Source organism: Electrophorus electricus, chromosome 8 (assembly GCF_013358815.1).
Source record: "Electrophorus electricus isolate fEleEle1 chromosome 8, fEleEle1.pri, whole genome shotgun sequence".
Lineage (NCBI taxonomy): Eukaryota > Metazoa > Chordata > Actinopteri > Gymnotiformes > Gymnotidae > Electrophorus > Electrophorus electricus.
In genome coordinates, this window is record NC_049542.1 from 1,826,845 (window position 1) to 1,841,658 (window position 14,814).

The following is a 14,814-nucleotide window of genomic DNA, read 5'->3' on the forward strand; positions in this document are numbered from 1 at the left end:
ATTTTATTCACTCTGGAGAGAGCAGTTACATTTCAATATATAGAAGGTACCTGATGAATGATATTTTGTACATTTCTGTTGGAAGATACACCGCCGAACTCCAAACGTGAAATTTTATTTGCACGGGTTTTATTTTAAACACCATTCCCCGACGCATTTAATTAAATTGTATGATTTTTTATTGTTCTACCCCTCCCCACCATATACATGGTACGGTCTCGTCTCATAGATTTCATTCATAAAATTCTCGCTCACTATAAAAGAAGAACGCTGCCGAGATCCTGTGTCTTCAAGTGTAGACTAGTAAATACACTCAATAGCAAACCTGCAAAATACAACCATACATTTAGCTGCAATATTTGAGTGTATTTCGTAGCTTGTAGGTAGCTTTATTTAGTTGCATACATCATTTCGTTGCAGTTTAAGGAGATGCCTAAAAACGTCTCTTCGTCTCGTGCTGCGCTCTGCCAGCTGTCTGCAAAGGAGTCGCTCTCGCGCGCATCAGCGGCAAAGATGAAGAATGCGCAGGTATAAATGATGTGAAAGACGATAAAAGAAGACTGAATAATTAATTTGCTATTCATTTGCTATAGAAATTCAAATTAAAAGACTTAAGGTAAAGAGGCAAAATAAAAGACAAGGTAAAAAGGAAACAAATGTTTACTAGTAGGTTATTTATCGTGTATTAAATGCTTAATTACTAATTATATGTTTAAATCTTTATTAACTGTAGTGTGAGTGAAGATTTGCAAAAGCAGCTTTGCACGTCCAGTGACGGTGTGTTTTGTGCATGTTCAGGGCCAGCGATTTGAGAGCAATGCAGCCAGCAGTCCCTTTGTCCCGACGGTCACCGCTGTCGCCACGGCACCAAGTCTTAAGTGGATGGTCCTGTCCACTGACATTTCTTCAGTCAGCCCCAGCAGTGGTGTGAAGCAGAGGACAGCACAAACCCCTGAGAAAGAAGCCCAACCTTCTTCTCCCAAGTTGGGCCCCAGGGCCCCTACAGGCAGGCGAAAGGGACAGAAAGATCAGGTATTTTTCAACTGGATCTGGAGTTGGGTTCAGTTCAAATGTGCAACATATCATTTGAAGCAAGCAAATTCTTCTTATTTTTTATTTACAAAATCTGTCTGTTGTGGACTCTAAGATGTACAATAATATGACATTGTCTGAATTCTTCTCATAGACATAGCGATGTCTAACTGTGCCAAACAGTGTGATTTATGTATTTATTCATTCATTTGATACAAAGCTCACCCCAGAGGAAGAGGAGAGGCGAAGGGTTCGCAGAGAGAGGAACAAACTTGCTGCAGCCAAGTGCCGGAGTCGACGTCGTGAGCTCACTGACAGTCTGCAGGCTGTACGTATTCATCTGTACGCATATGACGTTTACTCAGGTGCCAGCAAGTATTTATGTAAAGGATTAGAGATTAACAGAACAAGGTCTGATGCAAGTGCAGTTGATAAAAGCTGAGAAAAGAGATGAGCACAAATAGCACTGGTGCAGATTCTCTGAGCATATTTGCACGGCATGTATTTAAGTGTTTATTTTGCATGTATTTAGGATGTGGTGTTTTTACATGGTCAGACCCACACACTCCCTCTGGCTGCTTTGCAGGAGACTGACAGTCTAGAGGAGGAGAAGGCAGCTCTGCAGGCAGAGATCAGCAGCCTGCTAAAGGAGAAGGAGCAGCTCGAGCTCCTCCTGACTGCCCACAAACCTCAGTGCAAAATCCCAGTCGAGACTGAGCAGGAGGAGACAGCAAGGGAAGAGGAAGAGGTCTCCGAAGAGCCTCCCACACAACAGGCCCCCATCCTGCTGGAAGATCAGACCTCTGAGCAGGCACCTTCCACCCCAGCTAACTTGGACAAGACGCTTCTCCACCAGGAGGACACCTGCTCCCAGGAGCTGGAGCCCACTTGCCCCATCATCTCAGGAGACTCCAATGTGCTGCTGTGCTCCAGTGCCGGGCAGGAACCCTACACCGACCTGAAAGATGTGCGCATGGTCGACCTCAGCTCCAAGATGGACGGAGATGACGATATGGACCTGCTGGTGCCTGATATTGACCTCAGTGCCTCCTTGGGCCTGACTGAGTGGGAGACTTTATACATGACAATGGGTGGTAGTCTGGACCCCCTCAGAACACCAGTGCTAAGTCCGGACTGCAGCAGCAGTACTGTGCCTGTGTTCGACTTTCCTGGCAGGTGCGAGGATAGCAAAGGGGGGGCCCGTGGAGCCAGTGGGAGCAGTGATAACTCCAACCTGCTGGCTTTATGAAGGCCAGAGCAGAGACTGGTGGGGTGTGCGTCCAGTATATGGGACGATTCTACACTGATCTGCTGCTGCATGCCTGTCTTGATGTGATGCACTTTTGGAAATGGAATGGGGTCATTGAAACACTATTTTGTCCCTCTAAGATGAACCAGATTACCCTGATAGCAAAGTGTCTGGAGAAGAATCAAGAGAGTTTCTTCGACAGGGACAACAGGTTTGTTGAGGTCCATTTGTAGGTCTGCATAGATGTTGTACACATCATATGTGCTACACTCACATACTGTGACAAAATCATTTCTTCCAGATGGTGATGTGTGGAAAATATTAATATTCATCCTTTAGGTGGAAGTGTTTTTGATGGGATCATTTATGCACTTTGTATCATGTGGACTCAACCGTGTCAGGTCCTATTTTGTTGTTGATGTAAATCTTGTGCTTTACCGTACAGTATGTTGCCAGGGCCAATACATACTGGTTATTGCAATATGAGGTTATGATCTTTGATCTTTGACAACACATTGCATTATACTGACCAAATTTCCAATACAGCACTAACCAGATTTTAAATGTATTGGTCATTAGTTAAAGAATGAAGAGCACAATAATTCTTTGACGATCTTGCTAATTAAAGCCAATGTGAAGTTCTTGTGTTCACATTTATTTTCATAGTATTATGTACGTTGTGATGAATATTGTTATTGTCAAAATCTGATGAATGTTGAGACCATTATATCACTCACCCTATTCAGCTGCAGTGTCTTAGTGTGTATGTTGAAATACTCTATCTGGAAGTGCTGTTTTTAAAATGGAGCGTGACTTTGGTTTCCTGTGAGAATTGTGCCATATGTAAAGATTACAATTTTGTGTTTTATATTTTTATTACCTTCAATATATGCCATGTTTACAAATGTGCAAAAAATAAACAAATAGGTAAAATATGAAAAATGAGTATAATGGCTGTAAAGAGTATTATTTGGCTATTATAGTTGTTGCTATTATTAGTAGTGGTAGTAGGTAGCAACGGTAGCAGTAGTAGTACCATTATTATGTCAGCTTGGTGTTAATTTTCTCCAAAACAGAAACTGTACAATACCCTACAATAACCTCTCGCTGAAACTGTCATTTGGAGCAGCCTTGTCTGGTATCAAAGTGGAACATACCAAGTCAGATAAGCTATTTGTGGTAACGTCGCTTCCTCGCTATAAAGGCAGGATCGCAGTGTGATAAGCACAAATCTAATGTTAAATAATGCATTCCTTGTAAAACATTAGGTGCATTTAAGCGCTTTCTGGATATAAAACGTATCGATCCACACTCCTTACGGTCGGAACAATCTTGTGCAGGGCACGCAACGTAAATGTTATTACGTCAGAGCGTATTTGCGCGATACATTTTTTTTTCTATTTCCATGCCCATATTTAGAAAACGACTTGGTGTTTTGTTTCCATGGTGACGGGGCTCACTGAGCTATTTGTTTCACCATGGCAGACCTTTCCGGAAAACATAAAGAGCAGGCAGAGAAAGGCCGGACTGTGCAGGTTACGGGAACCAACAGTGCGAAACTGATATTGGTTGGCATCTTCATGCATCGATGCAACCGTGGTGCCCCTATTTTGTCGATCTGCAGTGATTTGCAGACGTTTTCTCCTGATTGACTTTTTTGGCATTAGCTTGCTAGGTTACATAATTGTATGTAAAGGCGACGATGTTATTTCCTCGACGAAATGAACAGATCTTATTTACAGCTTGTACACAGATTTAAGTTTACATTTGAAAGAGTAGCCAATGCAGTTCATTTATTATGATTTAAATATTTTAATTCCACGGTTTTCGATTCTTTAATCGCATGGTGGCTATAACAGGGCGAATGAGTCTGCAGATATTTTAAATAGGATAACCAAGTTAGCCTCATTATGAATGCGAAAGATAACGGCGTTTGCGGGTGTGAATCAGATCATCTGACAACGAGGAGAAGAACATGCGGAGGAAAGACAGTTTTTAAGCAGTCAAAACGCAGAATCTAATTATTGGCGCTCGATTTGATTTCATTTTCGCGTAACTAGCAGTCACACTGTAAGAGGATATTACATACGAATTTGATTCGTTTTAGTCTTTGTTAACGAGAAGGTTATTTACTTACAACATAGCAAGCGATTTGAAACGCTCATTGCTACGGTCAAAACAGCAAACTGGATTGTCCAATTTCTCATCATCTGACTGGCAAATGCGGGGTTTAGCCTACGCTGATTGTCAGCAAGTGAGAACTGAGAAAACGGTTAAAGGCCTGCGTGTCTGAGGTTCAAGTGGTGTCTGGTAACTTTTTATTTTTTAGCTGACCCTGTAGATTCAACAGAGTAAGCCCAGTCTCACGTCTGGTTAAAAAACAACACTTTAGCCTTGGTGTGGACTGGCTGCTTCTGGAAGGATACATATGTTGACAATGAACACTAAAAGTTTAGATTACAAAGGGCATGTTGCAAGATTGCGTTCAGAACATTTTACAAAATAATCACCTGATCTTAAATGTAACCTGCATTACGGCTGGCAGTGTTATACAGACATGTGTACACATGTGGAGTGTTCTGGTTGCTTTGTAAAGGCTTTGTGTGAATGTGTAACATGAAAGCCACTGTTGTATGTTTACACTTTCTTTACATTTTTTCTTTTGCTTTGTGTTTTAGTTTTCTTGCACTAATGTTGCCGTGATCATTAGAATTTTGTAGTTTCCTCAGAGCAACCATTTCTGCAGCAATACCAAATATTTAACTAAAAGTTGCATGTCATCACACACTCTGTGCCTCAAAACCTTGCACCTGGAGTTGAAACCTGCTGCTGTTTTGTTAGCACATGTACTGCAATACAAAAACTAGGATTACCAGACTGTGGGCTTGGTTTTAGCAAACAAAAGACGGCTCATGCAGAAGCGTGAGACTCTCCTCGAGAGATCGCTCACACTCCTGCTGTGAATGTCTGTCATGGTGGAGTTTGCACTGACCAACTGTCTCACTGTTTGTCCAGGTCCCTGAAGAGGGCTGGGCCGAGAAGGGGAGAAGCTTGTGCAGGGAGGGGCGGGGCTTGGGCAGGGGAGAGCCAGTGCTCCATCTTTTGAGGTTCCATCAGAGTGGGCACAGGTGGAGTCTGTAACGCCCTTGCTCTGCTCCTTCAGCTCATCAGGTGGAGTAAAGTACCACGGCTAGTACCACCAAGATCATGGGTTTGATCCCTAGGGAGCTTGTGTACTGATAATGGCAGCTATATTTTTCAAGCATTGCATGGTTGACTTGAAGATGTGGAGAAGACTATGCCTAAATACAAATGAGGTCTAGTTCAAGTCCGGACAGGCAAAGGCCATTCAGGTTTTGTTCTTAAGCAACATTGCAGGTAATACATGAGCCAAAATGTCTTCAGTGCTGAAATAAGTTCTGTGTGAAATGTGATTGGTTGTTTACATGGCTGTTGGTGGACCTTCACTCTAAAACTGTATATATCAGCAATGGTTGAGAGAAAAGGTCTTTAAACATTACAGCATGTAGTTTCAGTATTAGAAGTTAAATGTGCACTGTCCACCTGTGCAGTGACCTGCCCAGTGTTTGTGTTTGCACTTCAGATTCTGTGCCTGTGACACTGTTTGTTACACAATGTGTCAAAAGGACAAAGTCAGGCATGCCCACTCAGGTGAAACAGGCTACCTCCTACACAAACACTCTCTCCCTTGCCCTCTCTCTCCTGAGAGACTAGATCCTGGAAAAAGCCCTTTTATACACAGCTACTGCCACCCACTGACCAAGCAGTGACATGTCCAGTACCAGAACTGGCTCAACTTTGAGATTTTGACTTGATAAAATCTGGCTTGGATATCCAAATCTTAAATTCCCAGTTTGAATCTAATGGAACACACTTATAGCCACACAAATCATATGTGACTCCCAGTTCTGAGAGTATTGCTAGGCTTTAGTGAATGCACTGCAACAAAAAATGGTAAAATCTTTAATATGATCTGCACAGTGAATCTACATACAGCAGAGTGCTCATAGAAGAGAAGAGGCAGCTCCACATTTTATTGAGAGATCTGCAGCATTTTTAGTAACTTAATAACTGGAAGAACCACAATGAAACATGCCAACATTCTCCAGCAGCCAGATTAAATCCTACCTGAAACCTGTTCATTCATCATCAGTGTCTAACACAACCTGACCCTTATATTCCCACACGTGCCATGATCTTTTTCAACAGTGTTTTTTTCAATGTGCTTGTCCTTGTCTTTTGATCTTGTCTCTTTTTGAGTTAAGAACAGAAATGCTCCAATAATACTCAAATCTAGTGCCCATTTAGAAAGGGGTTGAAAGAGTCAATGAAAAGACAAGACAAGGACAATTATTCACCGGTCCATTCATGTCTGTTAATATTTTCAGGCTGCATGGATGAAATGACTCATTATTAGTAATTTTCCCAAGTTCAGACCAATATGTGTCTGCTCACCCTTTGTCTGAGTGAAGCAACAGGGGAGTAACAGGCTTTTTAAAGAACAACTCCTGGTGGGGATTTGTAATGTGTTCCAGTGTTGAACTATGCAAAGCCATCAGAGTGTGACCCTACAGGTGTGAAGAAAGGTGTTTACATTCCGCAACTATGTCAGCGTGCCTTTCTCAAAAGAACTACGATGAGAACCAAGCCTGTAGACACGGTTCCTGGCTCTCATTTCACTAATATCCTTGTGCAGTTCCACAAGGCTTGCAAGATGTTCTTAAATGGTGCACAACTGTTACCAGAATGTAGTTTTCTGTTTAGCACACCTCGTAAAACTTATCAGCTACTCAAACCATCAGGGCAGCAAAACATCATTTTAGATCAAAGCAAAGCAAAACCATCCCATGCGGGGTTATAAATGTGAATGTGAATTCTTGTGTAATGAATTTTAGTAAAGTGGTTCTGTTGTAATATGTAGTTAATCTTGTGTATAGGTTAAACCTCTTTTTTTTGGAAGTATATTTAAAATCAGACAGAATGGGAAATTCCACCATTTGTATGAGTCTTAGTGACTATAATAAAGTACATGATTAAGGCTTGCTGAAGTTATTTTGGAGGCAGGTCAAGAGGAAGTCGTCTGTGCTTGTGTGTGTGTGTGTGTGTGTGTGTGTGTGTGTGTGTGTGTGTGCTAGCTCTATCTGCATGTACGTTTTGGGATAGTTCTGCTTGCATATTTTTGCATTAATGGATGAATTGTCTTAACTTGTTATTTTTGTCTTCACCATACTTTATCTTGTCTATAAATTGTTAATATATTGCATTGTATATAGTTGTTGTATTAATTGTTTCAGCGTAACTATTTTGTCCTAGGCTATTTCTATCAGTTCTTCTGTTTTGTAAAGTATAACTGATGATGATGATGATGATGATGATGACGACGACGACGAAGATATTGCAGTGTAATGATTGCTGGTCTCGATTTTACATGCCCTATATGCTTGTAAATTCAAGATTTTGTTGTAGTGAAGGACTAGTACGCCTTATGTTAGAACTCAAGTGTTATCGTTAAACACTCCGCTTACACATATTGCTTATTGACTGATTAATGCGCCTGAATTCAACACGATCCTGCTTGATGAAAAATAATTGATTTACTCGGTCTTGTTTCTTAGATTCCCAGCATATTTTAAAAGCCCATGCTCGTCTCTTCGGTCTTACCTTTCACTTTTAATCGTAAAAATAAAAATAAAAAATTAAGCGGAATGTTTATATTAAGTGGGATGTTCCTGAAAGAGTTAACCATTGTTTATATCAAGTGAGAGTTTACTGAACGGGTTAACCATTGACACGTTGTAAACCTCAGGCAACGCTAAACAGAAAATAACGAGTGGGCTTAGTTGTGTTTACAGTCCATTCGTGGACACAAAACAGTTTCAAGAAACCTCCCGTCTGTTCTATTATGTGATGGGATATCCCGCCCGCTACGTGCGTGGGCTGCCCGGGAGCCTTACTGAGAGCAGAAACTCTCTGTTGTGTGTTTGGTTGCTAGGGGGCGGAGCCTAAAGCCTTTTTCGCTCCGCACAGCTTTTTATTTTTACACCGCTGCTTACGTCTGGAACGAGCCAGTTCCGCATTCCCTACAGCGAGTATTTAAACGCGCTGATGCAACGAGCGTCTGGCGCATTTAGCAGGCGGACGTCGAGCTGTTGACACGGGTTTCTCACAGAAAGTAGGTGAGTAATTTTAAGCAGGATTTTAAAAGCCGACAGATTGTTTTATGCAAAACAAAACATAAACTTCTAATCCAACTTGAGGAACTTTGTTCTTAAGGCTATGTAAAAACAGAACGACGAAACATGTAGGCCTATATATCATGCCTAATTGAATGTATACATGTATGTTTACTTTCGATTGATCTACTAATCGTTTAGAGAAATACTTATTTTGACAGCATCGGTATGTCCTACCTATGAAGTGGTCCGGGTGAATGAAGTGCTTAATTTACGGTTTACTGCAGGCTACATGTAAAAGCGAACAAATAACTTTTGTGAACTTAAGTTTTAAGCCAACCACCCCGAATTCCCACGCTTACTACCATTACGAAATTGTTATGCTTTGTGGCCCATTTTGTTAAATAGATGTGACATGTTTGCGTGTTGGACTGCAGGCTCGTCTTATAAAATAGACCGTTAGTCCGGGTCATTTTACAGCACTATCTCTCATTTGATTCTGGCCTTTATGCTCGTTGTGTAACCTATTGGACGGAAGAGCACCGGGGGTACTCTCTTGCTAAAGGTTACCCGTGTGAATTTGCAGGTCAAGTCAGGGGGTGTTCGGAGTACGACTGTTGCAGGCAGTCGCAGGCCATTTGCAGAAATGCTTGGTTTTAACATGCAGTCTTTAAGTAGAAAGTTCTGGGTCGCTCTAGTCAAACTCAGAGGTAGATGGTGACAGAGCTTTGAGCTGGAGGGAGTCACCTTCTGCCAGTGCAGGGTCCTGACCTGTGTTCTGTGATGTCTGATCCAAACTTCTAAACCTGATTAGCCATCCAAACAGCTACAATCATAAAATGATCCCCTGGGCATGGCCGGGACAGATGTGGTGGAGAAGTGTGACTACATGCATATTTTAATAATGGCAGTAAGAGACTTCTGCTGTACTCACACCTCTGTCTCTGGGAAGCTTATAAAGCAAGAGTGATTTTTAAAAGATACACGAAGACTTAAGATATCAGTCTGTGGTGTGTTATAAGATGCTGTGTGGTGTTCAGGGAAGGGAATGAAATCTAAAACAGTGTCAGGGAGAGCGAGAGACACATGCATACACAGATGTGTGTGTGTGTGTGTGTGTGTGTACACACACGCATGCAAAAGGGAGGGAGCAGACAGAGATGCAGAAGTCCAAAAAGAGGAGGTGAAAAGGGCTGAATCACACATACATGCACATATACACAATCTCGCATGCACACACAATCAACAAAAAAAAAGTGCATTGAGAAGACACATTCGGGGAGCGAGATGACGTGACTGAACTCTGGCCAGCCTGATGATGAAACCTCTGCTGTATATTTCGTGCAGGGAAGCAGTCATAGTGGCACGTTTTCCCGCTGCGCTGAGCCAGCCAGGCTGTGTTTCCATCGCAGTGCCCTGGCGGCAGCGCGATTCTGCAGTAGACATGTATGCCCCTCTCCTGCGCTACCTCGACGCCGGGCTTCAGGGGGTCAGGTGCTTCGGGATGGAGGGGGGGGAAAGGGAAACTCTTCCAGGGCCAAAGTTCCCTAATGGCTGCGGAGTAACCAGCTGCAGGGGGTTTATGTTGACATGAAGAGAAGAAAGGAGGAGATTTAGACAAGCGTACAACCCCCAGATGTCTCAGTATGAACTCTGTTTGATTTTGATCTGACATACCCAAACAAACAAAACCCTGAACACTGGTTGGGGGGGACGACTGATGTCCAGAAAATCTCCATCTTCCTTTCACACTGGATCATTTGGGTTCTCAGTTTTCCTTTTCTTTCCACGAAGACTCCAGACAACTTGGGAGTTAGTAGCTGAATCATCTGATCTCATGTTTTACTCAGTTCCCAAATGCTTGTGCAGCAATGTACAGGCCGGATTGAGTGGATGTGTCACATGCACACTCTCTCTCCCTCCCAGCCAATCAGAGACTCCACTATACCTGTGAGGTTTTCAGGAAATGAGATTATGCATGCCCGTGGGGAAGGCAGGACTGTCATATACCCACACTTGCACGTCTGTCATCGTTACAGCAGGGAGGCTGAGAAAACGAGGTTCAGTTCAAACGCACAACCTGGAAGAAAAGAGTGTACATTTCTTATTTTCTTCTTTTTCTTTCCCCTCTCTTGCTCTCTCTCTGTGTGTGTTTTTATATTCCTCGCTGTCTCTCAGCAGGACGCCAGCAATGATGCCTGAACAGGTTCCCGACCCCGTAATGTCTGCTGCTTCATTGCCTAGCCTGGTTCCTTTGGCTGGAGTTCCCACCTCCACACTGACGGAGCAGCTTCGACTAGCAGAGATGTACAGTCTCCGTGGGGCCATATCTCCCATCGAACTCCTACACGCTGGCAAAAGACCACTCAGCCTCCTGCAGAGCGAGGTCAGAAACACACACGTAGAGCATGTATTGCAATGTGCTGGAAACACCAAGGTCATGCGTTTGATTTCTGAGGGATACATTTCTTGTCATACTAATGCATATTTTAAGTCCTTCTGGATTATAGCTTTAGTCAAATTTGGCAAACGTAAGTGTTTGAGACATCGGCTATAGCTCTGAAATCAGTAGCACAGTAGCAGAGTGCCGTGTCTTTATATCAAAGTCTCCAGCGGTGAAGTGCGTTTCTTCGAGTAACTTTATCCAGCCACGGTCGCCATCTAGTGTCTAAAGGCAAAGACGCCCACAGATGTTTACATAAAGCACTTACATAAAACCGCAGAAAGCAACGTCCTGATTTAAAGACGCTCTAAAAATGCAGTTTTCGTTCACATTTTTAGACTGAAAAATTACCAAAAATGGGCATATGTTTTTCGGCTTTTTCTGTGATATCTTGTAAAACCCCTGAATGTCACAATTAAAGAGAACTGAGTGTCAGTGGGTGGTTGTTTGTGGTATGACCGGACTGATATCTGGCCTTTCTCTGCTAGATGGCTGATGAGGATGAGAGGAGGAAGAGGAGGAGGGAAAAAAACAAAGTTGCAGCAGCACGCTGTCGGAACAAGAAAAAGGAGAGAACAGATTTCCTTCAAAAAGTGAGTGAGCAAATTTGAGTTTCAGCAAAATGTTACTGTCTGGTTTTTGAAGGAGAAATGTTTCAGGAAGCTCTGAATATGAAAAATTATGCCATGCTTAAAAAAGACACCTTAAATGTATGTGTGTCTCTCTAGGAGTCAGAGCGTTTGGAGGTGCTGAATGCTGAGCTGAAGTCTCAGATCGAGGACCTGAAGCAGGAGCGTCAGCACCTCGTCCTGATGCTCAACCTGCACCGTCCCACCTGCATTGTGCGCACCGACAGCATCCACCAGCCCCATGACGAGCACCACTCACTTCTCCAGCAGCTCTCGGCTGAGTGAGATGCTCGTAAGACCTCACGGAGACCCTGAGAAGATGCCAGGAGTCAGGGATGCTCTCAGGATGACTATCCACAGTTGGTGCTCGAAGAGTAACTCTTTTCTACCAAAGCTCAGACCGACTCCTCCCTCCTGTTCAATCTGGGCCCAGATGCTGACTGGGCTCAGTGACTATTTCCTGGTTCTGTGGGTCTTTTCCCAACCCCCAAGACACTTCTTGTTTTGAGAAGCAGGATGTTTGGAGAAGCGGCATGTCACTGAAGTGTCAGGAAGTTGTTCTTAATATTATGGAACTAAATGGAGATTTTGCGGACACGTGTTTGATGTCGAACATCCAAAGACTCCGTGCTAATGGTCCTTTTGGTACAGTGCGGATCAGTGGGATATTGTGGCATCAGTGGGATTATAGTCACAACTCTTACTGCAAAATCAGTTGGATTCACTACACCTTCCACTCAAACATGGGCAAGGCATTTGTCTTGTCAAACAGCCACTGGCTCAGCAGTTAAATTACTGGCCTAGTAGTCAGAAGGTTGCAGGTTCAAGCCCTATTACTATTGCAATGTTCCCACTATTGGGCCCCTGAGCAATGCCCTTAACCCTCAATTCCTCAGATTGCACTTGGTCACAATTGTAAGTCACTTTAGATATAAGCGTCTGCTAAATGCCATAAATGTAAACTAAGAAAGGATTGTTTTTTTTATTTATTCCTGATCGTGTTTAAATGATGTCCACGTGGACATGCCACCACTGCCCAAAGAACACAGTACCTGGTTCAGTGTACAGGACATGTAACGCTACACAGAACAGACTCCTTCAGTGTTAAGTCAATGGTATGGGTCTAAAAGCACTTCTCTATTTATACTAGTTTGATGCAAAATACTTTGAATAGCCACCAGATGGCGACTTTGATAGCCTCTTGTGTGTACTAACGCTGGCGTTTCTTTAACACATGCTGTATATTAACTGGTATGTTTGTTTGTTTGTTTTTTTACTTTGTGCATGCACTTGTATCTGCACTCTATATATTATATAATGTATTATTTTTTTTTTTAACTGTTATCAAGTGATGTGCTGAAATGCTTCTCTCTTATTTTGTATGATCTTTGTTGTTGACTGACTGAAGGGCTGTACCGATATCTGCAGTGCGGAGTCGCTGAACTCTTCTGTTTTCACAATGATGCCATTTGTTGCATAGTAGAAATAAACTGTGAAGACATGTGGTGTGCCCGCTCTGGGGCAAGGGGTAGCCGGGGGAGCGCCGCTATCCAGGGACAGTGCCGTCGTATGGACTTTTCTATGTCACGGATTCATTTGACAGATTTTTCTTGATGTTTGAGAGTCTTCTGGCTCTGTCTTGGACTAGAGCTTCTTTTGCCACCCTGGAGTCTTCGGGGTCATCAGGTTTGTTGGGTTACATCTGGAATGTGTAGTCTAAGGACTGGACTCCTCCCATCCAATAGCAATAACCACTACCTGAATGAGCTTACAGGGAGAGAACGGAGTACTCGTATGGGCCACTAGGTGGCACTACATAAGCCCAACAGGCTTTTTGCGTCTCATTTTTTTTATTTTCAGGAAGAGAAGAACGTGGAACTATTGAGCAGTGTAAAGCTTATCAAGCTGAAGTGTAACACATGACATGAGATGTGCTGGCTGAGTGCTTCAGTAAACCTGAATTACAGTATTTTTATGTGTTAAATCTGATTTATGTGTGCTAGAGTGAATGAGAACACATGAACCCCTTTTGTATTTATAATGTGCATAGAAAGCAAACAAATAAACAATCCCAAAGAGCAACATTGTGTTTGTGTGACTAATACACACATGTCTTTGCAGGATGGTTCAGTGTGTTTGTGTGTGGCTAATACGCACATGGAGTTGCGGGGGGTTGAATGTGTTTGTGTGTCTAATATACACATGGACTTGCGAGGGGGTTGAATGTGTTTGTGTGTCTGGGGCTGATCTGCACTTGCAGGGTTCTGGCTACTCATTCTTGATCACACATGGATCACACATTTGACCTTCTGCTTGGCAGCTCGAGCCATTTTGCAGAACGCATCTCTTTTGCTTGAACACGTCTGTGCCGTGGGCGTCTGGCTGAGCCTGCTCCTCAGCACATTCTCCTGCAATGGGCACACGCGTGTGCGCGTGCACGTGTGAATGTGTATGAAGTAGAGGGGGGGAGGAGATCCACACTTGCTTGTTTACCTCAAGAACACTGTGCTTTCAGAAGTGCAGTCAAAAAACAAACTGACCAGAAACGTGGGTTGGGGCTGTGGACGATGCTTGCGGAGGTGACAGTAAGTCTGCCAATAACAGAGAGTTCAGGGAACACGGCTTCGTTTGTCCAGGACGCACATAACGCTGGACAGGACACAGAGCTCTCTCCTCGTAACAGGACTGACTCAGGCTGTCTGCTGGAAAGTAAGCCCACGCATTACTGCACACGGTGACATTATACACAATACACGGTGACATATATGACTCTGTCCATTATACACAATACACGGTGACATATATGACTCTGTCCGTTATACACAATACACGGCGACATATATGGCTCTGTCCGTTATACACAATACATGGCGACATATATGACTGTCGATTATGCACAATACACGGAGACATATATGGCTCTGTCCATTATACACAATACACAGTGACATATATGACTCTGTCCATTATACACAATACACGGCGACATATATGACTCTGTCCATTATACACAATACACGGCGACATATATGACTGTCCATTATACACAATACACGGTGACATATATGACTATCCATTATATGCAATACATGGTCATATATATGACTCTGTCCATTCTAAACAATACACGGTGACATATATGACTTTGTCCATTATACGCAATACATGGTGACATATATGACTGTCCATTCCTGCAGTGGTATCATATTTACCTTATATTTGTTATTTCTGCTCCTTATAATTAATGATATAGTTATGCTTGTAGGT

General features: G+C 42.9%; 2 protein-coding genes across 5 annotated transcripts; both read left to right on the forward strand.

Annotated features, from left to right (window-relative positions):
- Positions 1 to 333: 333 nt before the first annotated feature.
- Positions 334 to 3,186, forward strand: si:ch211-153j24.3 (proto-oncogene c-Fos). The gene is made up of 4 exons (XM_027030135.2): positions 334 to 528; positions 799 to 1,032; positions 1,253 to 1,360; positions 1,619 to 3,186. Exons 1-4 carry the CDS (start codon positions 430 to 432, stop codon positions 2,279 to 2,281), a joined length of 1,104 nt encoding a protein of 367 aa, XP_026885936.2. The 5' UTR covers positions 334 to 429; the 3' UTR covers positions 2,282 to 3,186.
- A 5,230-nt stretch (positions 3,187 to 8,416) lies between these two features.
- jdp2b (Jun dimerization protein 2b) lies at positions 8,417 to 13,622 on the forward strand. 4 transcript variants are annotated; one of them, XM_027030121.2, is made up of 4 exons: positions 8,417 to 8,478; positions 10,654 to 10,861; positions 11,407 to 11,511; positions 11,647 to 13,622. In XM_027030121.2, the coding sequence occupies exons 2-4, from the start codon at positions 10,667 to 10,669 to the stop codon at positions 11,830 to 11,832; spliced, it is 486 nt and encodes a 161-aa protein (XP_026885922.2). In that variant the 5' UTR covers positions 8,417 to 8,478; positions 10,654 to 10,666; the 3' UTR covers positions 11,833 to 13,622. The 4 variants fall into 4 exon arrangements, with proteins under 4 accessions (XP_026885922.2, XP_026885924.2, XP_026885923.2 ...); XM_027030123.2 differs by having other exon boundaries at positions 8,426 to 8,474; XM_027030122.2 differs by having other exon boundaries at positions 8,428 to 8,478; positions 10,657 to 10,861.
- The last annotated feature ends 1,192 nt before the right edge of the window (positions 13,623 to 14,814 follow it).